Genomic DNA, 27,154 nt, shown 5'->3' with positions numbered 1-27,154 from the left:
AAGAGTATCTGAACAAGATGTTGTTCTTAGTAGCTGCCAATGATTCAGAAGTTCCTAAAGGGGCTGGGGTGAAGGGGTGCTAGTTATTTGGGCTTTTATTATTTAGAAAGTGAAAAACATGAGAGTTTATTATACTGGCCTGACAAATGTCATCTGTATATTTGGATGAATAGTTTTCTCTCACTGGCTTAGTTTTTTTTTTTTTTTTTTTTTAATCTGGGGATGGAAATATCTACTTTTTTTCCAGGGGGAGGGTGTTGAGTGACTTATCATGTCACACTAAGCATGTTAAGCCAATGAAAATACATGGCCTGTAACTCTTGCCTGGTATTTCCTTTGGTATCGTTTGTGTGTGTGTGTGTGTGAACGCTTGTTAATTCTTGAGCTGATATTTGAAAATGCAAGGGAGTTGGCTCAAACTAAAGCATCATATGTCACAAATTAAAAAGAATCCACACTACGCATTTCTGTAAATGTGCATTTTGGACATTTTGGATGTTCTTGTTCACTGTAAATTACCATTCACCATCCCCTCCCTATCTCAAGTAGTTCAGTGAACAATCTGCCCATCTATACCTAAAAGGCAAGAGTTCTTTCTTTCCTTCTTGGCAGGAATACTTGGAAATTTTAAACAATTTAAATATCAACTGCCTTATGTTCTTCTTACCCTTTCACGAAATGTCAAACATTCATATTTTCAATACTAATGAACAACCACCAATTGTTTTAATTTCATTATTTTCTCAGCTGAAAGAGTGCTTACAGAGCACAGAAATAGCTAAGCTTTCTTTTTATAGATCTCAGTGGTGAGTTTAAAACAAGTTTAGACTGAAAGAAAAAAATACTGATTTTTTTCCCCTCTGAGTAGAATTCTCTTGATTAAACTGGCCTTCATTATCTATCCATCAGTTGAAAAATAAGATCCTAGGAGAAGATCTCAAAATCTAGGGCTTGTGAGGGTTTTAACAAGCCATTTGCTGGTCTCCAGGCAGGACTGAATTCTATTTGTACTGACAGCAATTCTACCTGTTCTTAAAAATAGCTAGCTCTGCCACCTTAAATGGTAACAAATTCTAGGAGAGATGGTTCGGCTTTCTGACTAGTATCCAGGCACAGCACACAGTGTACCATGGCTCAAAACCAGAACTGCCATAATTTTGAAATTCAACCTAAATGGTAGCTCTTCCACCCACTTGCTACTCCACATGAGGAGTGTTAAGAGATTTTGGAAATAACATTTGCTCTTCTAGTGACAGATTTCTTTTTTAGTTCATAAAATGACATTCTCTAGATTGGGATAAATAAATATGTCTTCCAAAAGGATGTAACGTTCTTCCTCGGCCCTAAGGAACAGTTTCAGATGGGGAGATGAAGGTTGAATCCTTGGGCCCTGTTGCTTGCTGTATTAGGACAGAGTGAGCCATGTGGGACCCTGGGCTCACACAGGCTTGTTTGGAAAGAACATGTGGGGAGAAGTGCTCCCACAGGAAAAGTGATCCAGGGACCCACACTTCTGGGGATAAGAATGAGGCGTCACAGTCAGGGGAAGGAGAGGGAAGGGCGTGCCAAGTGCTTGTTCTGTGGAGTGTAGTTTTTGGCTGTAGCTTCCAGAGCTATGGATTTCCTGACATACATTAAAAAAAAAAAAAAACCAAAAAACAGGATCTCCATCACCTGAGTCATTTTTCCTAGATGTCAGTTGTGTACCCCTTTTGTTCAGAGACTGCTCACTCCAAGGGAGCAAGGAAAGAACTGAGCTTATAACTGTCAACATATGATAGGTACTTCTCTTTGTACCTAAAATTACTTTCTAATTTTTCTTATTTCTGTGCAAACAGCTTTGCTCTTATCTGTTTTCAGTGCGCTTGAGGGAACTGAGCACTTACCTGTTTAGTCTGTACTGATTATGGTACTCTCTTTCCTTCACTGCGTTATATTCATTTTGATACTTGAGCAGCTGTTCTCTCATCTTGGAGACCTCAGTGGAGAATGCATCTGGGAAACTATCAGCTTGCTGCAGGTGAAACTGCTGCTGTTGTATTTGCTCAGTAAAATTTTTGGCATTCTGTAGCAGCTGGACCTCTGACTCTTGGGTGCTGGGTTCCAGGAAGACAGATTTGCACAATGAGAAAGGTATGCCCTCCATACCCTTGGTTGCTCCTGTGGGAGGCATGGAGCTGCTCCCATTCTTGGGTTCAGTTCACCTCAGTATTATTTGGGGGCCAAATACTACACTCCATGCTCAGGTGAATAAGGCTCAGCTGCTGACCTCAAGTTGCTCACCATGCAGCAGAGGGAATTGGTAACTGGAATGCCTGCTGACAAGTCCTACCATTGGGGTCTAGATCCAGACAATGGGAGATTGACAGAGAAAAGACTAAATTCAATGGGATTATGCACATTTCCTCTGACTTTGAAGAATGCCAAGACTTCCAAGGAAGGGGGGAAATGAGGGCAGTCCCTTGAACTGCCCCAGCAATCTGGCTTTCTTGAGTTCTCCTGACTCGATTATAGGAAGATCTTTGCCCTCTTAGGAAGAAACAAACTTGTAATGGCACTTTACAAGGAAAGTAGGAAGAAAAATTCCCCTGTAAAGTTATGGACAAAAATTATAGATTTTTAAAATCTTAACCCTGAAGCCTGTCCAAAACCATACTTGAACACCACAGAAAAGGAGATTCCTATTACTCCAATTATATTCTATGCCCTCGGCTCAATTTGGAAAGGGTGGACATAGAGGCAGATCTGGATGGATATAGAAATTGTACTTGGTCAAATCCACAGAACCTTCTAGAACTCACCAGTTTTATCATCAAACATGACTTATCTTTCTGACAAACCCTCACATTAGCTACCCAAACCTATTCAGGGGCAAGGCCTGACCATTTTCTGTTTTAGAGTCAGTGTTCTCTTTGGGTGTGTGTTCTCCACCATCTTCAGGTTTTAGCTCATTTGCAGAGTGCCCCATAATTTGATCAAGGCTGTCTCAGCTCAAGCTATCAGCTCTACCCATTTCCCAGGCTTTAATATGTCAAGTGCCTAATGGCATCCAAAAAAAAAAAAAAATTGCTATTAGCAGAATATGTTCCAGGCACTGTGTTGGGTGCTAAATAATAACTCACTACAGCTATGGTGAAAACACATATATAAATTCCACTAATGAAATTTAGACTTTTTTTTTTTGGTTCTGGGGATCAAACCAAGGACTCACACATACAAGGAAAGCACTCTACTACATAGTTACTTGGGTTATTCTCTTATAATTCAATTTCCTTGCATGCTCATATACTCTGTGAATCTAAAGTTATCTGCTCTTAATAAGACAGACTTCAATTACTAGACTATAAAGTATTGGATTTGGCCACAGTGTATGTTTGCCCAAAGAGTAGAGGAGGACAATGTGGTGTTTGGGTTCTAGTCAGAATGGAAATGACAATTCATCCATAAATTCTTGAATATATTTCAGCAGAAATATATTTTTGTGTCTGTAGGAGAGAATTTAACAACTTTTATAATGTGGTGTTTATGGAAAACTCAATCAGTTTCAATTTGGTACCTCCAGTCTATACCTGCCTGCTGCAACCCTAGCACAAAAGCAGAGAGTGTATGTCTTCATGCCTTTAAAGACCCTTCAAGCAGTGGGCATAGGATAGAGTGGTTGGTGTTTACAATGGAGAGAGAGGAAACTTACAGGTCAAGAGGAGGTAAAATGTGGGTAGCAGAAGGGAAGTAACTATTTTGTAACATGACCTGGAAGCAGGAAGAAATAACACCACAGCCTTGCTCCTACATTGATATTTGTCACTAGGGCCCAGGGATCTGAGTTTGGGGGCAGCGGCCATTTGGGGAAGTCAAATCATTAAACCCTGCAAACTCCTCTGGCTCCAAATAAGAGCTATCCAGAGCACAAAAAACTCTGCAATATCCTTGTATCTTCAAAAAGATACAAGGAGGGATGCCCTGACATCTGCAGAGTCTTCTACCAGTAAAGTAGTTGAGGTACGTTGAAGAAGATGTCTCCAGATTTTTTACCTACAGCCTCCAAATTCCCGAGTCTTGAGAACAACTTACTGGAAGGCAGTGCCAACTCTGGGGGAATGGATTCTCCATGAGGTACTGGGGAGAGGAGCCAAGGCTGGGGGCTTCCTGAATAGAGCTGAGTTAGTATGGAGTGGGGTGCAAGTGAAGTTTGCACAGGGATGCGGGCCTGCTCTTCTCCCAGCCATTCACTCTTCCCTCATGCTTCCACCCTCAAAGTACCCTACAGACATAAGACCTGGGCATGTTAAGAACTAGGGGCATTGGTTGGGGATTGTCAGAAGAGGATGGCTGAGGACTGGGGGGATGGAGCTTTTGATGAATTTATCATACAAGGCTCTGAGGCAGGAGGAGAGGAAAGGAAGGAGGTGGCTTATGAGTGTTAAGAAACAGTAGCAGATTTGTTCCTCTCCTTTTTTCTCTCCCCTACCTCCTTGATTCCCAGTGCCTAATAGCAGGTACATGGAAAAGCTACTGAATCATCATTCTATGGAAGCTTCTGGCCTGCTGCTGACCTGGTCTTGACTAAGGCGAGTAGCCTAGCGTAAGAGGAAGAGGTGAGAAGTAAAGACAGGCATCTTGGCAGATGTAGGCTGGGGCCATCATAGAATCTATATCGCTGAGTGGTGAGGAGAGGTGGGCAGGAGTCCCACAGGAGTGTTCTGCAGCACATGCTGTCAGCATGCCACCAAAATCCCCTTGTCCCAAGCTTCAGTATCACCAGAAAGCACTTGGGTACTTCTATCTCCAGCTATAGAAGCTTGCTTGACTTCTCCAAGGGAAAGCTAGAAGTTCCAGGAGCAAATATCACTGGGAACAATCCTTAATCAATGAGGGATAGAAAAACTGGTGGTAAATATTCCAGTTTTGTTATCCCTCAGTGGCAGATTCTGAGGTGCATTCTTCATAGTCACTCAGAAAGTCCTCTGTGAGATTACACCCCAGTTGCCCACAGTGTAAAACCCACAGAATGACCCACCCCAACTAAACTCCTTTCCCAGTCTCACTTCCCCACTCTCCCATGATGCTTTTTTGAGTCATTTCTCAAACTACTTGAACTCAATCCGTGTCTCAGGGTACAGCTTTAGGGATACTATCTTTGAACAAAAAGATAAGTCCTGTTACAGGTAAGAAATATAGATATGATAAAAGACACCTCCACATTGGTAAAGAGCTTACCTCATCACGGTGTCATGCAGCAAGGTGTACTTGGCTTTTAATTCTGCCATTCTGGTTCCAGGAATTTTTCCCATGGCATGTAACTAGCAAAGAGAACATAAGGTCACCAATAGCCATCACCCCCCTCATGTTTAAGCAGGAAATAAAGTGACATATGAATATCTTACAAAATCTTTCAGTTAAACATCTGAGAGGGTACACATGAGGCAATATAGCTTACTCTAAAGATATAAGGTATTTAGAGAAAATAGTTCTATTCTGCCTCTAGTCTCTTTATTCTTGGACAAATCTTTTTGACTCTCCAGGCTATGACTTCTTCATCTGGAAAGTGAAATAACTGAATGAAATTCTTTAGCTCTAGAAGTATATTTCTAGGATTAGTAAACAACCTGAATATTATAGATTACTAGGATGACCATTTGTAAATTGAGTGAAGCAATGATTAAGTACCTATTATGAATAAATTATTCATTCTCGAAAATATTTTATGAGATAGGGATTATTATCTCCATTTGAAACTAAAGTTTTGAAGAGTTAAATAATTTGTCCAAAGTTACAGGTAAAATGCTAATTGAGACAGAGGCAGGATTTAAACCAGGTTTTTCTAGGTCAAAAAACCCAACATCGCCATCCTAACCTGATGGATGCTTCTGCCTCTAGTGTCAAAGCAGAAAGGAAACTATACAATATATACAGAGGTGTTAGTTTATTCCTTCTTTTATTTCTGGTAAAAAAAAATTGACTTGCTCTCTGAATAGCATGATAATTAGTTAATAACATCATAAAAATTAAACACCAAAGTTTTACCTTATTAAAACCACAACACAATGAGTATTTTGAATTAGGTTTCACTTTAAACTGTTACTGACATAGTATCAAAAAGCAGAACTAGGGGCTGGGGCTGGGGCTCGGGCTCAGCAGTAGTGCACTTGCCTGGCATGTGTGAGGCACTGGGTTTGATTCTCAGCACCACATATAAATAAATAAAATAAAGGTCTCTCAACAACTAAAAATTAAAAAGAAAAGATTTGTGTTTTCAATATTGCTTGAATCCATCCACTTCCTCCCTTTCTCTAAATCCACCAGTCCAAGACACATCATCTCTCAACTAGACTAGTATGAAATTTAACTGCCTCCCTAACTCCCCCTGTGCCTTCTTCCACTCAGGAACCCCACCCATCTACTTTCCACAGAGATCTTTTTAAAAATCAAACAAGGTCTGTTTTGCTGGGTGCTCAAAACTTTAAGTGGAATAAAATTCAAGATTCATGATATTCAAGATCCTGAGGCCCTGCATGACCCTGCCTTCCTCTCTGCCTCTCCTTCCACAGCATCCTCTTCAAGCTCACAGTGCTTCTGCCACACTGGCTGCCTTTTTTTTCCCCCACAGATGATGCATAGATCTCTTTCCTTTTCTAATGTCTCTGAATTAGCCATTCTTCACTTTTCTCCTATTTCATTCCAACTTTTTATTCATGCCTCAGGCTAAATATCAATTTATGAAAAGGCCTTTTCTCACTTCCAAATCTCCTTCAGCCCAAACTCTGTACTTTATAAAATATAACACCTACATTGTTTAATAATAAATTTAATTTTTTATTTTTAATAACTGTTTGATTCTTTGTGCCTTTATTTTTGCAATTAACACATGGTTATAAGTCCCTAGAGGAAGGGGTTTTGGACACCTTGTTCTTCATATTCCAGGTGCTCAATAAATTGTTTACAGTCATTAGCAAGTGAATAAAAGTAACTGACAAAACACAAAGAGTCTACACAGTGAGGCAACTGGTCTCTCTATCCAAATCAGGGTTGAAAATGTTAAATACACTGGAACTATCGCTTCTTTGTGAAAATGTTAGAGATCTTTCATGAGGGCCTGGGTTCCACTCCCACAGTACTCATTTTTTTAAATCCATGGATGAAAAAGGGTGAACAGGATCTTAAAGACCTTTTAAAGGTTTAAAATACATTCAAATGCCACCTTAAATCATAATTTATACATACATTTTAACTGAGTTACTTTGGTAAACTGACAGTGTCACATTTTATAGACATTTAATTAAGCACATTTATTTTGGTTCTAAATTTTTTTCCCTGTATTTTTGAGGCATTGTATAACTTATTTCAGGACTCAGACATTTTCACTGGTTTCTGAAAGGATGTTGTGCCTTCAAAGTCTTGTAAGTAAAAAGTACATAAATACTATTAATAATTTGCCTATGGTGAAAGATTTCTGGGGAAGTTTAGGCAAAGGTAAGCATGCAAGTGTATGTTAATATATATGTGTATGTACTATGAAGTAGGGGCCAGCCTTATAACTAGCCAGCTGGCCAGCATCTAACCAGTGGGTAAGTTAACTATGGATTTATATGTTTAAAAATACATACAGTCTTTAGTTTGTTCTTAAGATGCAAAAACCATTACCTCCTATCTACTGTTCCCTTGCATAAGAGAAACAGAAATGAATATGACAGAGGCCCCACCATTAGGTAAATCAGTTTGAAGAGAGAAGAAATGACAGAATACTTCACCTACATTCAGTAGTTTTATTGTTAATAACTATTTGATTCTTTGTGCCTTTATTTTTTGCAATTATTTTCTTTATATTGTAAGTTAAAGCAAATAAGTAAAATTATAAATTATAAACCACTTCCAGAGATCAGGAGTGCTAGAATGGTGGTGTGAAGAACTCAAAGAATCCCTCCCTCAAAGGCATATTGATTGAACTCATCAAAATAAGCTAAGACAACAATTTAAAACCTCTGAAATTTGACCTAAGGGTTTGCAAGAAATGGAGAAGCATTTATTCAGTGAGAGACTGTGGCATTTGAACCATGAACTGCATCCATTACCCCTAGAGCTCCATGTTGCCCAAGAACTGTTTCAGGCAGGTTTGATAGTTTTCTATTGCTCAAGATCTACTCTAGGTGGGCAGGATAGCCCTAGAAAACAGTAGCAGTCATCCACCCACTCTTAGTTTAGTATGCTGGAAAAGTTTTACCAGGTGGGCAGCTGCAGCTGCTTGGTAGTACCTATTCCCACTCCCAAATGTCCTGTTCTACAGGAAGAATTCTTGGCAGGGCAAACAAGAAAGTTCCTGCTCAGTAACAGAGAAGGCTGGAGGCTGGGCACGTTGTGAATATTAACAGCTCTGCAGCCCTACCTTTGGTTTTATTAGGAACATAGTTTACAATATCCATGGACCAGAGCATTATCAAAAATAATAGATATAACAAGAGGTAAAAGAGGAAGCTAATATCTTTGTGATGTCAGTAAAGGCGGACCAGCAGAAATATAACAGAGAACTCAAGGAGAGAGATGGTCAAAAAAGCCCCACTAAAATTTACTCAATAATGGTGAACCAAGAAGCTATGGAAAAGCCAGAGGCATGACCAGAGAGGGTTTTCTACTCTACCAGTCCCTGTGTTAAAGTGAGGCAGATAGGTACACTCCCTGAACTTTCAGGGTGGTCCCCAAGCCACATGGAAAAGGATGAAAACCTTACAGGCTCAGGGAACTTAGCACAACCCCTGACCAATCAGTACCTAGCCACTAGGCTATAGTAATCCAGCAGCAGCTCCCAGAAAGTCAAGCTTAAAAATAATAAGGAAAAAACATTTGAGCAGGAATATCAGAGACTGCATACTAGGGAAGAAACACAATTTACAGAATTAGTTTGGCCAAATGACTGAACAAGTGAACATATGAACAATAACAAAAGCAAAATGTCAATACAACAAACCCAGGAGGATCAGAATCCAGAGTTGTTACAATATATTGTAAAAAATTTACAATTTTTAATAAAAATTTATAAGACATGCAAAGAAACAAAGTATGATCTCCTACACAGAAAAAAATATAAAGAAACAGAAATTGCCTTGGGAGGATATGGATGTCAGATTTAACAGAGATTTCAAAGAACTTATTATAAATAATGTTTGAAGAATGAAAGCAGTATGATGACAATTTATCAAATAGAGAACATTAATAAACAGGAATTTTTAAAATGTTTAAATTGAAATTCATCAATTGAAAATTATAATAATTGAAAATTTCACTGGAGGAACTCAACAATAGATTTGAGCAGGCAAAAGAATTAGTGAACTTGAAGACAGATCAGTAGAGGTTATATCATTTGAAAAAAAAAGAAAAAACATGAAAACCCATGAGCAGATCCTTCCAGAAGTCAAGGACACCATAAGGTCCACCGGTTATGTAGAATGGAAGAACTGTTGAGAAAGAGGACAGAAGATACTTGAATAAAAACTTTTCAAATGATGAAAAACTTTTCAAGTGATGAAAAACATTAATCTATATATCTAAGAACTCAACAAGTTCCAAATAGGGATATAACTCAATGAATATCTGAATAGGATAAAAAAGAAGATATTTACACCCAGACCCATCACAGTGATACTATTAAAAGTAAAGATTAAAATCTTGAAATCAAGAAAAACAAAAATGAACAGGAAACAACACCCCCCAAAAACAAAACAAAAAAACAGGAACTAAAACAAAACAAAAAAAACAGTCCATTATTTACAAGGAAATCAGTTTAAGAATAATAGGTAACTTTTCGTCCAAAACAATGGAGGGTGGAAAGCAGATGGATGACATACTCAGAATGAAAGATAAAAACAAAAATTGTCAATCAAGAATCTATACATCAAAAGTATTCTCAAAAGTAAAGAAGAAATAAAGACATTCTAGGACAAACCACAGTGGAGAGAATCATTGCTGACAGATTTGCCTTGTAAGAAATATTAAAGCAAGTTCTTTAGGCTGAAAGTAAGTCACATCAGATAATACGTCAAATCTACATGAAAAAGAGTGTATCCAAGCAAATTTCAAGTACATGCTTACACAAAAACTTGGAATCACTTAAAATAATAAAAAAGGAAACAAGCTAAAAGCCCATCAATTTATGAAGGGACAAATGAAATGTTGTATATCCACACAAAATAACATTATTCTGCCATAAAAGGGAATGGAGTCTTGATACCTGCTACAACGTGACTGAACCTTGAAATCATTATATGTTAATGAAAAGAGGTCATTCACAAAAGGCCACATATAGTACAAAGCCTATTGTACAGTATCTATGTACAAATGCCTATACAGAATAAGCAAATCTATAGAGACAGAAGTAGATTTAATGGCTGCCCATAGACATAGTGGCTACGGAGAATGGAGTGACTTAATGGGTGTAGGATATATTTATTTATTTAAATTTAGGGGGGTACCAGGGATTGAAGTTAGGGGCACTTGACCACTGAGCCATATCCCCAGCCCTATTCTATATTTTATTTAGAGACAGGGTCTCACTGAGTTGCTTAGCACCTTGCTTTTGCTGAGGCTGGCTTTGAACTCACAATCATCCCAGCCTGCCAAGCTGCTGGGATTAAGGTGGCACATGCCACCTCTCTTGGCAGATTTATTTTTGCATAATGGAAATATTCTAAAATTAGAACATGGTGATTTCATGATTGTATATATTAAAGACCATTGAAAACAAGAGTGAATTTTGTGGTATGGACATTCTAACTCAGAAAAACAAACTTTTAAATGTAAATTGTTAGAAATTAAGATTTTCAGTGTAAAAGATATACAATTGTAAAATCAAAGAAATTAGTGAAAACACTGTAAAGTTAAAACTGAACTGCAAATACTAGTATGAACTCATAATCCAAAACCAAACCAAACCAGCTTAGCTTTGTTCATTAAAATGGCCTAAAAACAATGCCACATTAGCAACAATGAACAGTCCCTAACATCCCCACTGTGGTCTTTAATATGATTGTGGTCTTTTATACCTCCATTAAAAGAAACCAGCAAGTGTCAGAGAAATGACTGAATCTAGGTCTGACACAGGGAAGATACAAAGTGAAGCTGACACATCTGGGCCAGAAAGCAAGTACTGTGTATAGAGTATGATCTTCTACATATGAGTATGTGAACATACAGAGATCCAGAGGATAAGAGCTAAGGTGTTAAAATGGTGCTTTCTGGGTGGTAAGTATGTATTGCTTTCATGTTTTTATTTTTGTTTGTTTCTATTTCCTATTAGTTTGGTAACACAATAGGTATTGCTGTCAATAATGTTTATTAAAATATGCTTGAAAATGATTGCTTAACACAATAGGGAATAGAGCAGAATTTGGGGCGGGAAGGTACTGGAATCTGATACAAATGACAGATACAACTAGATTATAGCTCTGACTTAGGGACTGCTCAGCTTTATTTCCTATAAATGGGATCCCAGCTTTAAATTAAAGGTCTGAAATATAATGGCAGGTGGGCCATCAAGGCATGTTAGCATGTTTTATGACCATAACAAAGCAGAATATCTACACGTTTCCTTTTCTGTTTGGTGTCCCCATCATTCCAATGGCCTTTGATGTCTCAAAGGCCAAGAAAGCTGATGGGGCAAAACATCTTATTTGTTTTTGTAATTTCTGCCCAAATCAGAAATGTCACAGATGTTTAGAAATAAGACTAATAAGCTGTTATTTGGGCATCCTCTAATAAACACAAACATTTTAAAGAGAAAATGGTAAAAACCAAACTATGAAGAGTGAATTTGCCTCCTTAAAAAATATAAAAAAATCATAATCTGGTTCTTCAGAATAACTTTTTTTTTTTTTTGTCAAGTTGCCAACTGTCCGAAAGCAGGTCTGCCCCTGGTTAGAAACTCCAGATTTGGTGCTAATATGGAAATGCTTCATTCATACACAGTGTAGACATGGAAAAAAAATGGTTGTATGTTCATACTGCATGATACAAGTTAGGCAACCAAATTTGTCATGTTTTAAAAATGCAGAATCTAAGGAATACAGCATAAAGGCCAATCTAAATGGTCAAAGAGTATACACAACAAAAGGTTAGATATAAAGTCAAAAGTTCATAAATACGGTTTCACAATAGATGCTTGTGTTACTGAACTGCCTTTTTGGTAACTGTGACTCGAAGGAAACATTTACACTAGAGCTGAAAGTTTAACAAGAGTTCATGATTCATGGATAATATGGAAAAAATTTCAAAAATGGAAATTCTAGGACATTCCAAGGAAAGGAACAGCTCAGTAAGAGCTTTTTTAACAAGTGAGCTTATCTACAAGGGGGTCGGTCATATGAGGAAATAATTAGGTGTTCATGTGGGCCTGGGCAGGGGAGCTGGCCCTTTCAAAGGTGGCTGTGGTTGTTAGCCTGTCTCTTCTGGCCTCTTTGACATTATCTACTGGTTTGATCTCATAGATATAACAACCTTGAAAGCACAAATCCTTACTACCTTCATTTCCCTCTCACTCTTCACCTCCTTCCTTTTACTGCTAGAAATAAACAACACAGCCATTTGAAATGGCTTCCAAACACAACTGGGCTCTCACGACTCCTTTGAGATTTTCTTTAGTTGTATATCAAATTTTGTTTTCTCATTCACCCGAAAAACCTGGGCCACCTGAACTCATCCCCAATATCAATGGACCTATTTAATAGCACCACCTTCCAGTAACTTCTTTCCCCACATCTCAAAAATTAAGTATTTCTTTTTTCTTGATTATGGCCAACCCATCCACTTGCTCTCACATACTCTCCTACCCCTTTCTAAGATGGCAAATCATCCATTATAGTTTCTCTCCTCTATAATCTCTACTTTTCCCTTTTTGCTGGCTCAGAGTAGTCAAGTTCATGACAAGTGGACTTTGGTTTGAATTCTAGCTCTGCTACTTTTTAACTACATAATATTGAATAATATTTAACCAGTCCATGCCTCAGTTTATTCAGTTGTAAAGGAGATAAAAATAGTTCCTATTTCATAAGACAATAGTGAACAAATAAATATATGTATAGTAGGTATATAATATCTTAGTACACAAATACGGGATTAGTCATTATCAGCTATTTTATTATTATCCTCAACCTATAAATTTGCTCATATCTTTTTTTATATTTATTTTTTAGGTATAGTTGGACATAATACCTTTATTTATTTATTTATTTTTATGTGGTGCTGAGGATCGAACCCAGGACCTTGCATGTGCTAGATGAGTGCTCTACCACTAAGCCACAACCCCAGACCAAATTTGCTCATCTTTCTCATTTAAAAAACATGAGCCAGTGGTGGTGGTACACATCTGTAATCCCAGATACCTGGAAGGCTGAGGCAGGAGGATCACATTTTAGGCCAATGTGGGGAACTTAATGAGCTTCCGTCTCAAAATAAAAATAAGAGCTAAGATGTAGTTCTATGGTAGTTTGCTTAGCATGTGCAAGGCCCTGAGGTCAATCCCCAGTACTGGAAAAAATAATAATAAGCAAAATAAAATATACCCTGGAAATTATGCTCCCATCTAATTACCCCTTTTCTGTCTCCTTTTCAGTCAGTTCTCACACAGGTAACTTGGTAACAGTTTGATCCTTTCAAGGTTTGCTTTAAACATTTGTTTAAGAGGTCCAGAACAATCTTATGTGTAGCAATACTTTGGTCCTCCTGCTGAATGCACACTCTTACTGAATTCCCCCACATGCTAGGAGGTTTCTATTTGGGTTGGTAGGAACATGACCTATTGCTGGCCCTGCGTGAGTTCCACTTTCTGGAAGTTCTTCCCCCAGCCTGAGCAGTATCCCTACATGCATGCCTTGATCAATATTCAGGAAGTCCTCTATAAATATCTGGAGCTATTTATGGAGCTCTTTCTTCTTAACTGTGTCATTTAGTCAACTTGGCCTGTCTGAACTCTAAACTCTGTCTTCTGAAATTATCAACAAGACCACCTGCCTCTGTTTCCCTCTGTATACTATAACCCAGAAAATCTGGGAAGTAAGATAGGCAATTATGGGTTTCCCTTCCTTATTTCCCTCCTCTCCAGGCATCATTGTGCTGTGTGGTCTGTGGTTAAAATTCTGAAAAGGAATATTTAATATAATTTGATTCATTTTTTTAGTTAAGGTAGGAGGTAAATATGGTTTCTATTATTCCATATTGGTTGCAAATGGAGGTCCTGTACCTTTTAATTATTAAATTCAAATAATATTTCTCTGGCCTTATCTTACTTAAACATTTTGTGATATTTATTACTATTGACTTACTACATTTAATTATTTCTGGAAGCCCCCCTCCTCTGGTTTCTGACATACATTACCAGTCTTTCCTTATTCTTATTTTCTTTCCTGACCCTCCCTTTAAAGGTTGTGTTCTCAAGGATTTGGCCCTCATTCAGTTTCTCTTTTTAAATAACTTACTTTCCCTAGGATCCCTTACTTAGTCTCACAGTCTAAACTACCACCTACATCCTGATGATTCCCAAACAGAAGGGTTTGTAGGATAAATGTCATAGAACAAGCCCTATAGGACTTTATTTGGGCAGAGACCATGTAAGACATGAAATGCCTTCTAGGCCCAGCGCCGGTGAACATTTGTTAGAGGGAAATTTGTATTACAGGGCATTTCATCTATAGATTCTGTTGAATTACATATTGTCAGATAGTTTCATAGAATGAATAATCCATAATGTGCCGTGCACATATCCTTATCATTTCTTGTTGAGACTTTGGCAGTAGTCAACTTCCTGGGCTTTAGGTCTTATCCTTCTTGAGTCTGTCCTATGTGCTACCAGCAGACTACTCTATCCAAACCCAATTCTCATCTTGCTTAAAACTCTTCAAAGATCCCATCCCTTCAAGATGGAGCCTAAATTCCTTACATGGTCTATAAAAGGACTTCCTTATCCAGCAGCTGTCCCACCCTCCCCAGTCTCCCATGACCATTTCAGCTCTGTAATACCAACTGCAGATCCTATGGAGGGTAGATTAATGCTAACGCAAATATGTCCATGCCTAATCCCTGAAACCTGTGGATGTGTTACTTTATAGGGCAAAGAGGTTTCTGCAGATGTGATTAAGAGTGTGGATCTTGAGAAGTGAGATATTATGGACTATCTGGAAGGGTCCAATCTAATTAAATAAGTCATTAGAAGCAAAAAATTTTTCTTGGTTGGGTTTGAGAAATGAAAATGAAGGAGGAAAGACTTGAGATGAAGGAAGTCCTTGACCCACCATTGTTGGCTTTGAATGTGGATGAAAGTCATCATAAGCCAAGAAATATAAGTGGTCTCTGGAGGCTGAAAAGGTAAAGAACTGGAAGTACCCCTAGGACCTCCATTAAAGAATGCAGCTCTGGCCACACATCAATGGTAGACATCTGTCCAATGTTGGACATCTGACCTACAAAGTCATGAGATGATAAAATTGGTTATAAGATACTCAATTTGTTGTGATTTGTTACAGAAGCGATAGAAAATCAATATAGTCTGTAAATGATATCATGTCTTTGCAATTATATGCCTTCACCTGCAATTTGTCTCTTGTCTACTCAGAGCATTCAATCTTCCTTTAAAGTATCTCATGGTCGCCATCTGTGGTTCCTTCAAGTGAAACCACCAGAGAAAATTAATTTCTTCTTTCTGTTTTTGTATTTTGAGATACATCTATTATTGTATACACTGTGCATTATTATCAACATTTTTAAATATGTCTATGGCCCTTCATGCTTGATAGGAACCTTGCTGTATTCATCTTTGAGGTCTAGTACTCAGCTTGTAAATTCTCAATAATTTTCTTTAAACTGTTGTTCATTTAAACTTATAACTAGGGATATATTTGGAAGAACACATTTTTATTCAGTCATTTCAATTCTAAGTATCTGTCACTCTAGGTAAATGTAAAAGAGGAATAAAGCAAAGTATTTTGGCTACAACATGGGCTTAGAAGAGCAGAGAATTGCTGCACAAAACTGGCTGCTTTGCCCACAGCTTCTCCTCTCCTTTCTGTGTGGTTGGCAAGGTTCACAGGATGCACAGAGAGATCTGGGACTGTTCTTTCACCACAGCTGTCTGGTTCCTTCTTTGGTGGCCTGCCACAGGAATGTGAGGGGAAGACCAGAGGAGGCAAACAGGACCTCCCAAGAGTTAAGGTAACAAATTCAATGGACATTGTGGATGAACAATGCAGGTGCCTAGCTATATGGGTAACTTCAAAGTTAAGTTACAATAATTTAAAATGTACAAATAACTAAAAGCATGCTGATGTACATACATGTCCATAAGTGTCATTCCTGTTAAAACATGTTTGTCCTTTTGAAACTGTAATTATTTGGATTTTTAACAATATTTTAACCCTTATTTAATAGATCTCTACCTTCAAAGATCCTGGCTTATTTTTGACAGGAAGTGAGCCAGACTTAAATCCAGATACCTCCTTAAGAACTTCAAAGGGTGTACCAGTGACTAAAAGCAAAGAACCTAACATGACCAAAGCCATGAAGAGCATTCACATGAGGGTCAGAACAAAACTGGGGTCAGGAAACACAGCCAGGTTAAAACAAGTGGAAGGACTAAAGTCACAATAGAGGAATGAGAAGAGTTGGGGTGGAGGTTGGAATTTGCATGAGGCCCAGAAATTCTGTTGATGTGACTCTAACCCATCAGCTTTTAGTTCTTCACATGCAGAGCGCCTCCCACCTCCACGCACATGTCAAGGAGCTGAGTGGGTTTAGGTAGTGAGAAACCTAAAATAGAACTTGGGCCATCTCTCAGGCAAGGGTTGCAAATGTATGAAGAAGATGTGCACAGCAGTCATTTGTTTATTTCACTTTGTAAAGTGATGAAAGTCACTGCCCTGACTGTCCTGAGAGGCTATCATTGTAAACATTAGTGAATCCAGAGGACAGCAGGTTGGGGCTCTCAGTGTGCCCCAGTTCTAGGCTGTGACAAATTCAGGTAGGGGACATAGGGTGCTCTTCACTTTCAGGTTTTGAAGATGCTTCTGTTCATAGTGATCCTGCCAGTATTTATCAATAACAATTTATTAGCATGGAGGTGACTTGGAGTGCCTTCCACTTCTTTTCCTAGCAGGCAGCCTGTGATGGATAATGATGCCTTTTGTTGCTACATAGATGTGGTCTTTAAAAAAGAACAAAAACTGAAAGTTGCAACTTCAACTTCTGCATTGATACCATAAAATGGAACTTCAGAACAGAAATGGAAGTGTTTGAATTCCACTCACGCTAATTCTCTGCTAAGGAGGCTTTAAATCCTGGCAGCATATTTGGATCAGCCATTGACTTTTTGTTAAATTTATTCCCAAGCATTTTTCTTTCTGAACCTATTGTAAATAAAAATTTTCTTCAATTTCATATTTTAGATAATTTATTGCTTGTGTATAGAAGCCAATTTATTCACTAAAACTACTACTTAACACATAAATAGAGACTTCACATCAGAACCCTGGTATAAGCCTTTTCGTGATTTCTGCAAATGTCTGGAGCAGAATATCTTTGACTTTCTTGTTTTCTTGATGTATCCTGGAGCTTCTAGAACACTAACACTAAGGTACTAAAAAACTATTTAATGATTGAGGCCCCTATATCTCAAACATTCCTCTATGAGAACACTCATTCCACTGTATTGAAATGCTCATGTCTGTCCACCAGGGACAAAGCTCTCTGAAGGCAGGGATTGTTCTAGGGTCCCAAGAACCTTGCAGGGTACACGGCACACAGAGAGTGCTCAGCACATGTCTGAAGAATCTATTGGTATGCAGCAGGATGTGTGTTGGTGCTATGAAGAGCCACCCACTTCACTGAAGGAGATCTCTCTGTGTGGCTTTCTTTCCATATGCACATGTGAATTGGGCCAAATTGATCATCAAGGGCATCATGGAAGAATATTAAAAAATTAGTCACAGAAGCAACATTAACAGCCTGAAAGGTGTGTATCTGTGTCTGTGTGTGAGCAAAGGGAAAATGACATTAACTTAATTATACACTTCCCAAACATAGAGTGGAATGAACAAGCATCAAATATTTTCTCCTGAAAGCTTGCTTTCCAGGGATAGCCCTTAACTCAACATAATATACCTGTCCCAGGATATATAACTAAGCCCATAGTTACTTGATACAAATAACTTCAGTAGATAGGTGGGCCAAACTTAAGAATCAGAAAGATGCTGGGTGCAGCTAAGGCAGGGGAATCTCGAGTTCAAAGCCAGCCTCAGCAACTTCATGAGTTGCTAAGCAAATGAGTGAGACCCTGTCTATAAATAAAATAATAAAATAAAATAAAAAAGGGTTGGGGATGAGGCTCAGCAGTTAAGTCCCCTGAGTTCAATCCCCAGTACCAAAAAAAAAAAAAAATCAGAAAGATTAAAAAATTCCTTAGTAAAGCAGATAATCCAACGCCTGAAATGTTAGAGTACCAACAAACACTTCTTATGGAGCAAGATAACAGAATTTTAAAATAACTCATTGGGTATTATAAAGTGTTATATTTAAACCTGTGGTTAATCAGAATCTTTTAGTTTATATACTAATATGAATCAGTTGGCTGTCTTATAAATTTCTTTTAATACTGCAATTTACTTGTAACAGAAAATAGTTATTACCCACGGCAATTACATAACAGATTATCCTGTAATTTTCTCAGAAAAGGGTGGGATATTCAGAAATTAGTAATTTTCCAAGAAATTTGTTTTTTTTACAAATTTTACAAGAAATTTATATTTAGAGACATGGATGGTTCTTTAGCTTATCTTAATTTCTGAAAAAGCAGGGAAAACCATACAATATAATTTTAACTTTTTTACTCGATGCCAACTTTCATACTCAAGCAAAGTAGAAAAAAAATTTTTAAACAGATTTAACAAACACATCTCCAAGCACAGCTGTTTCTAGTTCACAAAGTTGACTATTACAAAATATTTTAATGTGTTTTCTGGCAAACACAAATAGCTTCATTTCATGGAAATGCCACATTTCCAGTTATTTCTGATAGGTTATAACTGTTTAAGGATATAAAACCATTTCTAAAGATTTCTTTTTAAACATTTTTTAACCTTTATTTGTTTGTTTGTTTGTTTTTATGTGGTGCTGAGGCTCAAACCCAGTGCCTCACACATGCTAGGCAAGTGCTCTACCACTGAGCTACAACCCCAGCCCTCTACAGATTTCTATGTCATAAAAACGACATGTATTTTTAAAGATGCAAATGCTAAGATACACCTTGATCCATGTCACAATAGTATATTTTTCACCAGAGATCACAAATTAGCAGCCAAACAACTCAGCCAATGTTTTGAGTATACACTGTTTTTTTTTAATTAGAAAATTCGTTAGCAACATTTAAAAATTCATAGCTTCAATTTATTTTTTTAATATTTTTTTTAAAAATTTTTTATTGTTGGTTGTTCAAAACATTACATAGTTCTTGATATATCATATTTCACACTTTGATTCAAGTGGGTTATAAACTCCCATTTTTACCCCATATACAGATTGCAGAATCACATCAGTTACACATCCATTGATTTACATATTGCCATACTAGTGTCTGTTGTGTTCTGCTGCCTTTCCTATCCTCTACTATCCCCCCTCCCCTCCCCTCCCCTCCCCTCTTCTCTCTCTACCCCCTCTACTGTCATTCATTTCTCCCCCTTGTATTATTTTTCCCTTTCCCCTCACTTCATTAACATTAAACAGGGATGAGAGGTGGGAGGGAAAGGGAGAGAGAAGGGAAATTGCATGGAAATGGAAGGAGACCCTCAGGGTTATACAAAAGTTCATAGCTTCAATTTAAAAATTATTACATTTGAGGACACTAGGTTTGTATTCCAACGTTGTAATCATCAATTTGTATTTAACACAGATTGACTTTCACAGGTACAGAAAGAGCCTGCTTCATTTTGCTCTACTCATACAATGTATGCAATCATATATTAAGACTTAGTCTCATCTATGTTATTTTATGGACTGTAGAGGCATTTGAAATTAGGACTGTGTTAGCTAGTTAGCTAGAAAAATACCATTCAACTGATTTAAACAATAGCTCCATTTCTAAAACTCTAATGTAAGCTTTTTAGAATGTCTTATCCCTTGGGCTAGTATGTTCTCCCTTGCTTATCTCTGCACCTATGTGAGCTTAAGGCTGTATGACTGCATCATCTGAAGTTTTGAATTTAATGCTTTAAAGCTTCAGGGATCTCCTTGCTGTGTTTCCATAATTTTATTCAAAGAATTATAAACATAGTCTGATGCTTTGTTAACTTCAATATTTAATAATTATTTATATTGAACTATTGTGCTGCTTGGATATATTGACATGTATTTTCAATTCAATAAAAATATACCATGGAACAACAACAACAAAAAGCTACCAGAGATTAGAAAGACACTATGAGCAAAGGTGTGGGTCAAGCTAAATTTTGCTGGAGCTGAAAAACAGGAAACATTCAGTTGACATAGAGGACTTTGTCTTATCTACAAACATCCTTGCAGCCAACAATCTCTTTGGTGCTGTACTGTATAAACTGACAGAGAGGTAAATTGTAATTTTTGAGAGAAGTGCAGATAAATTCTGAATAACTACACTCAGAAGTTATTATTTTAGAAGATCTTCAAACCAAAAAGGAAAGTGAAAAAACAGTCATGTAGTCAAATGAGAAAATCATTTCCAGGCAAGCCAAGCATCAGCAAACTAGGGATCCTCAGAGGGTAGTTATGAGGATGAAAATAACTTATTCAAAAACTTCACAAGTTCTGACTTCTGGTAAGATGGAAGACAGACCATTTCATTCAGGTAGGGACTATGTCCATCTTTTTCACCATTGTATCGCCAAGGTTCAGCCCATATGGAACTCATAAATACTTGAATAACTAAAAGATAAAACTACACATGAGTACCTAGGAAATAATAGTCATTCAATAAATATTTATTAAATGAATGAAAAATTCAAGAAACGAATGATTTAGCAAATATTTATCATATAAATGCATAAAAAGTATACATTAATAATTCTTAATAATTCACCTCTTATATCTCGTTAAATAAAATGTTAAGTGCTACTTTTCTTTATTGAGAGATTGCTATGCGTCACATATTATTTTAGGTGCTTTACGTGTTGTCCCATTTAATCCTCACATCAACCCTGTGAAATAGGCATTATAATCCAAAACTTATAGAAATAAAACAAAATTTAAGATGGTTTAGGATGAGCAAGGTCACAAAACTGGCCCGAGGCTTTGCAGGGATTTGACTACAATTCTATTCTGCACTTCTCTCAATTTTAAGTGAGTTAGAGAAACTCAGAAATGAGTTTTTAAGATTTTGCTGATGGCATGGAGACAGTGTTAAAGACATTTAGAGAATTTTAGGTAGTTCAGTTTGAGAGGCATAAGAGACCATGTGGGGATAGATGATATTCATACAAGGACAGTATGTCAAATTAATATTGGATATTAAGGGCAGGGGGAAGAAGATGTGTTAGCTAGTAATAGTATGAAACCAAGAGATCCTAGTCAAAATTAAATTTTTTTAAAAAGAGGAGGTATTATATAATAGTATAAATATAAAATAACAATTATAAGAAAAGCACAAACCTTCCTAAATTCCAGGAGCTATCTATGAGTAAAGAAAGATCTTCATGAATATAAAGGATAAACCTTTAGAGTTGTATAGGGGAGAGAGGGAACAGGGCAGAGGAGCTAGAGATAGAAGTTAGAATTCTTTGAAAATATTTTATTTATAAACATACTTTATTATAATCTAGAATATTATAATACTGAATAAAATTAAAAAGCAAATACTAAAATTTGGATACAAAAAATATAAAACATAACTGGGTATCAAGTTGGTACATCACTGCACAGAGAGGAACCATTCCAATTTTACTATAAATCTTAAATAGGTTATATTCTTAGGCCTAAAACTGTTTTCTTTCTATGATCACATTGTTGTTGGTGGAATTATTCTGAAAAAGTTATGTGTCCACTACGGAATAAGTGAATGAGTAATTATATTAGTGTCATTGAAAACCAGGATTTTGATGTGTACAAAAGAGACACAGATATAATATTTAAAAGGTTAAGTAAATTTCTGTATCACCAACTTCTAATTACAATTTCATAAGGTATTTTATCTTTTAAAGAATTATTTCCCAGGTCTGTTCATTAAAAAGGTATAGATATAATGAGCACTCTAGCAATAATGAGTACCTCTAGTTCTCAGATTCTAGTCTCCAAGTATCATTTTCCACTAAAAGAAATAAGGCTTTACGATAAGTGACTGGTTCCAGGTCTGGAGATCTGGAGGTCTGGGTCATGGAAACAAATGAGTGTTGATCCTCTTGCCATACCAGAAAGCAAAACAGCTAGCAAAGGCTACCAAAATCATGCAAAAAGGGGTCAGGTTGACTGTCAAAAGATAATAACTTCAAATGGCTGGAACACATATGTTTAACAAAATGAGTTCTCAATATATAAGCAGGTTGAGGGGGGACCCAATTTCCTCTAGAGGAGATTAATCAAGTAAGAATTTTGAAAACAAGAAAATCAAGGGAATGAATCAAACATTTAATATGCCTTTCCTGCAAGAACTCTGTCCCTGGACAATCAAATAGTTGACAGGAAGTGTCTGTTTTTAGAAGTGTTCTAATTAATAAATGAAAAAGAAACCATAGCATTAAAATATTGTTATTTGTACTCCCTAATCAATTAATGGATCTAGACAAGGATCATCAATGGTAGGAGACATCATCAAAGGTGAGATGACTAGCACTACTCGCTTTTTGGTGAAAGTTCACGGTATCTACCTTAAAAGCACACTTGCAAAAAAAAAAATAGTAAGAAATTTAAATGTGACCTGGATCAAGACTCTATGACATAAGCATGGATGAAGAAAATGTGGTTTATATACACAACAGAATATTATTCACCCTATAAAAGGCAAAAATCCTGTCATTTACAACATGTATGAGCCTGTATGACATTAAGTGAAATAAGCTAGACACAGAAAGTTAAAACTACATGATCTCGCTCATATGGAAAATAAAAAAGGTTTATCTCATAGAAATAGAGAGTAGAATAGTGGTTACCAAAGCCTGGAGTGGTTGGGGGCAGGGATTGAAGAGCTGTTGGTAAAATGATAGAAAATTTCAGTTAGATAGGAGGAATAAGTTTAAGAGCACCATTGACTTGGAGACTAGAATCTGAGGACTAGAGGTACTCATATTGCTAGAGTGCTCATTATATTTATACCTTTTTAATGAACAGAACTGGGAAATAATTCTTTAAAGGATAAAATACCTTATGAAATTGCCAATTAGAAGTTGGTGATATAGCAAATTTACTTAGCCTTTTAAATATTATAGCTATGTCTCTTTTGTACACATCAACATTCTGATTTTCAATGACACTAATATAATTACTCATTCACTTTATTCCATATTGAATACATAACTTTTTCTGAATAATGCCATCACCAACAATGTGATTATAGAAAACAGTTTTAGGTCTGAGGGTAAAACCAATTATGAGATTATGAGAGCTATTATGACAAGGTGACTACAGTTAACAGTACACTGTATTATTGAAAAAATGGGAGAGCGGATATAACCTATTCTCACCACAAGACTGTGTAAGGTAATACATATGTTAATTAACCAGACTTATTCACTCCACCATGTTTTTATATTTCAAATCAATGTGCTAAACATGGTCAATATATATAATTTTATGTTAATATAAGAAATAAAATGAAAAAATAAAGGAAAACATAGGTAGTTATGTATCTGATTGTAATATTAGAAAGAAAATATAAGGAAAATATTAATACAAAATGCATTATCTAAGGATGTCTACAAATCAATACTACAATCAAAAGTCAAACTTGACAAAAACAGGCAAACACTTGAAATACAAAGTATCAATAATATAGACGTATAAAAAATGTTTTACAAATAAAAAAACACAATAGAAGAAATGTCATGACAATGTAAGTCACTAAAAATACATCCAAATGACTAATAATTATTACCTAATCTCACTAATAATCCAGGAAGTTAAAATGAAAGTAATTAGTTATTTTTGGCATATACTTTTGGAAGAGTTTTATGATGGTAATATTCTTTTACTGAATTCATGAGAAAATGAACAGATACACTTTGGGTGAGGATTTAAATATTTAAGCATTTTTTTTCTTTTTTAAAGTAGACTATGTGGCAATAAGTTTTAAAATGGATGCCTTAAGTGGATATATGCTTTTAGTTCATGAATTTCACTTCCAGAATTTTATGTTAAGGAAATAATCTATAACTGCTTAGTGAAATGTGTGTGTATTGTGTATGAATATATGCCTATGTTTATATACACAGTTTTGCATATCTATATAAAAACAAGAGGTGCTGTAGTATTGATTATGGCAATGAAAATTTGAAAATATAATTATCCTCTAATAAGGACTGGTGAAATAAAATATAATGTTATTTTTACTATGCACCTGCTAAATATGATCAGTTTAAGTGTCATGAAAAAACACGAGTTATAAAAGAATATTCAACTGACAGTCCCAGGATGTGGAGCTGCTAAAAATATTGGAAATACAATGTAAAAGTTCTCTTAAAGTAAAAGAAACACAAACCCTCTAATGAAGCATTCCATTCCTTGGTAAATACCCCACCAAGAGGCATGCACATTTATACCAGGAGATGTGTACAGGAATGTTCAAGTAGTATTATTTATAATAAATGAAAACTGGAAGCACTCCCAATGTCCATTGGAAATATAATGGATATAGGGGCATAACCACACAATAGAGAAATACACACAATAATGATGGCCCTCACAAAAACAATTAAAGTGAAAAAATCCAGACACAAAAGCATGTATTCCATGTGATTCTATTTACATCAAGTTTAAAGAAAAACAAAGGTATGTTGCTTAGGAGTTCATATTTAGGTGGTAAAACTGAGAAAACAAGAAAACAATGGACATAAAAATTACTTCAGGGTGAGTAATTTTGGGGCATTTCTGGGAGCTGAGACTAACACTGTTTAGTCTTCAACCTGATTGGTGGTTGCTGAAGTACTGATCTGAACCATACTTTATATTTTGGATATTTTAATATATATGTATACCTCACAATTAAAAGATTAAAAACTAAGGCTTCAGTTGTAGCCCATCGATAGAGCACTTGACTAGCAGGTGTGAGATACTGGGTTCCATCCTGGAACCACATTAAAAAAATAATAATAAAGGCATTGAGTCCATATACAACTAAACAAAAATATTTAAAAAGATTAAGAACTATTAAAAGGTGGTTTAATTTTTATGAAACTACATAGACATGCATGAATGACTGTATTTATATACAAAATTGGACACATATGTAAATATATATAAATAGATGTGATATCTATATAAATATACTCATATGTAATTTATACTCATAAATGTTGAGGAAAAATATTCTAAAAAGCTAAAGGTAGTGTCACACTCAACAGCAACAAAGACCGAACAGCTCAATTCAAAATGACTAAGGAACAGAATAAGACATCTTTTCAAAGAGGATGTATGTGACCAACAAGCATATGAAAAAGTTCAACATTGTTAATCAAGGAAATGCAAATAAAAAGCACACTGAAATGACACTTTTATACATAAAAGAAGAAACCAAGTCTTGACAAGGATGTGGAAAAATTGGAACCCTTTTGCATTACCTTGGTAAGACTATAAAATGGTGCATCTGTGGAAATTATAAGATGTTTCTTCAAAAATTTAAACATGGAATTATTATCTGATCTAGCAATTCTACTTCTGAGTATACACAGGACACAAAAGAATCAAAAGTAGGAATTTGAACAGATATTTGTACACCAAGATTCCTAGCAGCATTACTCATGATAGCCCAAAATGGAACCAACCCAAGTGTCCATCAACCAATGAGTGAATAAAGAAAATATGAGTACATATAGAAGATTGAAACTTGATTGCTATGTCTTACCCTGTACAAAAATCAACTCAAGAGAGATCAAAAGTCTAAATGTAAGACCCGAAACTCTGAAACCACCAGAAGAAAATATAGGGGAAATATTTCAAGACATTGGTACAGTCAATGATTTTCTGGATAGGACCTAAAAAGCACAGGAAACAAAAATGAAAATTTACATCAAATGTAAAAACTTCTGCATAGCAAAGGAAACAACAGAGTGAAGGGACAACCTACAGAATGGGAGAAAATATCTGCTAGCTATTCATCTCAGAGAGAGTTAATAACAGGAATATCAAAGGAACAAAAATAACAAAACCCCAAAGTAGTCCAATTTAAAAATGGGCAAATGATCTGAAAAGACACTTCTCAAAAGAAGAAATACAAATGACCAACAAATATATGATAAAATGTTCAATTAGCCATTAGGGAAATGCAAATCAAAACTTCAGCAAGACATTATCTCATCCCATTATCTATCAAAAACAAAAATTAACAAATGCTGGTGAGAAAAAGGAACTCTTATACACCTTTGTTGAAAATGTAAATTAGTTTAGTGTTTTAGTGCCCAAAAGACCTGACAAGAATAATTAGAAGAGGAAAAGTTTATTTGGGGGCTCATGGTTTCAGAGCAATTCATAGATGGCTGACTCTATTGCTCTGGGCCCAAGGTGTGGCAGAACATGATGGTGGAAGAAAGCAGCTCAGGACATGAAAATAGGAAGCAGAAAGAAAGCTCCATTCACCAAGAACAAAACATATACCCTAAAGGCATGCCCCACAAAGACCCACCTCCTCTACCCACACTGGATCTGCCTATAGTTACCAATGAATTAACCACTTTTAGGAGATTAATTCACTGATTATATTAAAACTCTCATACCCCAATCATTGCCTTGAAACTTTCTTGCATTGTCTTACACAGGAGCTTTTGGGAAACACCTAACTTCTAAACCATATGGAGAATGGTATGGATGTTTCCCAAAAAACTAAAAACGGGTGTACCATATGATCCAGCTTGTATATAATATCCAAAGGATATCTGATATCTGGATATATATCCAAAGAAAATGAAATCAGCATACCAAAGAGATACATGCATACCATGTTTATTGTGGCATTATTCAT

At 36.3% G+C, this 27,154-nt stretch overlaps 2 protein-coding genes across 10 annotated transcripts in view; one reads left to right on the top strand and one right to left on the bottom strand.

Annotated features, from left to right (window-relative positions):
• Nucleotides 1-19,400, top strand: part of LOC107144575 (gamma-secretase activating protein) — a 160,452-nt gene extending 141,052 nt beyond the window's left edge. For 2 of the 5 annotated variants that reach the window (XM_048786198.1, XM_048786193.1), the window contains one exon: nt 16,056-19,397. In XM_048786198.1, the coding sequence (XP_048642155.1) occupies nt 16,056-16,189 (134 nt within the window). In that variant the 3' untranslated portion in view covers nt 16,190-19,397. Of the gene's footprint in view, nt 1-16,055 lie in introns of all 5 variants that reach the window. The other 3 variants (XM_048786199.1, XM_048786194.1, XM_048786191.1) reach the window with 3 other exon arrangements.
• Nucleotides 1-27,154, bottom strand: part of Ccdc146 (coiled-coil domain containing 146) — a 142,114-nt gene that overhangs the window by 45,944 nt on the left and 69,016 nt on the right. For 4 of the 5 annotated variants that reach the window (XM_048786186.1, XM_048786190.1, XM_048786188.1 and 1 more), the window contains exons 3-4: nt 5,218-5,300; nt 1,887-2,096 (exon numbers count right to left, since the gene is read on the bottom strand). In XM_048786186.1, coding sequence (XP_048642143.1) covers nt 1,887-2,096; nt 5,218-5,300 — 293 coding nt within the window. The remainder of the gene's footprint in view (nt 1-1,886; nt 2,097-5,217; nt 5,301-27,154) is intronic. The other variant, XM_048786189.1, reaches the window with a different exon arrangement.

Source organism: Marmota marmota, unplaced genomic scaffold (assembly GCF_001458135.2).
Source record: "Marmota marmota marmota unplaced genomic scaffold, marMar, whole genome shotgun sequence".
In the NCBI taxonomy this organism is placed as follows: Eukaryota; Metazoa; Chordata; class Mammalia; order Rodentia; family Sciuridae; genus Marmota; species Marmota marmota.
Note: the sequence above shows the minus strand (reverse complement) of the source record. Positions and strands in the feature narration are given on the sequence as shown.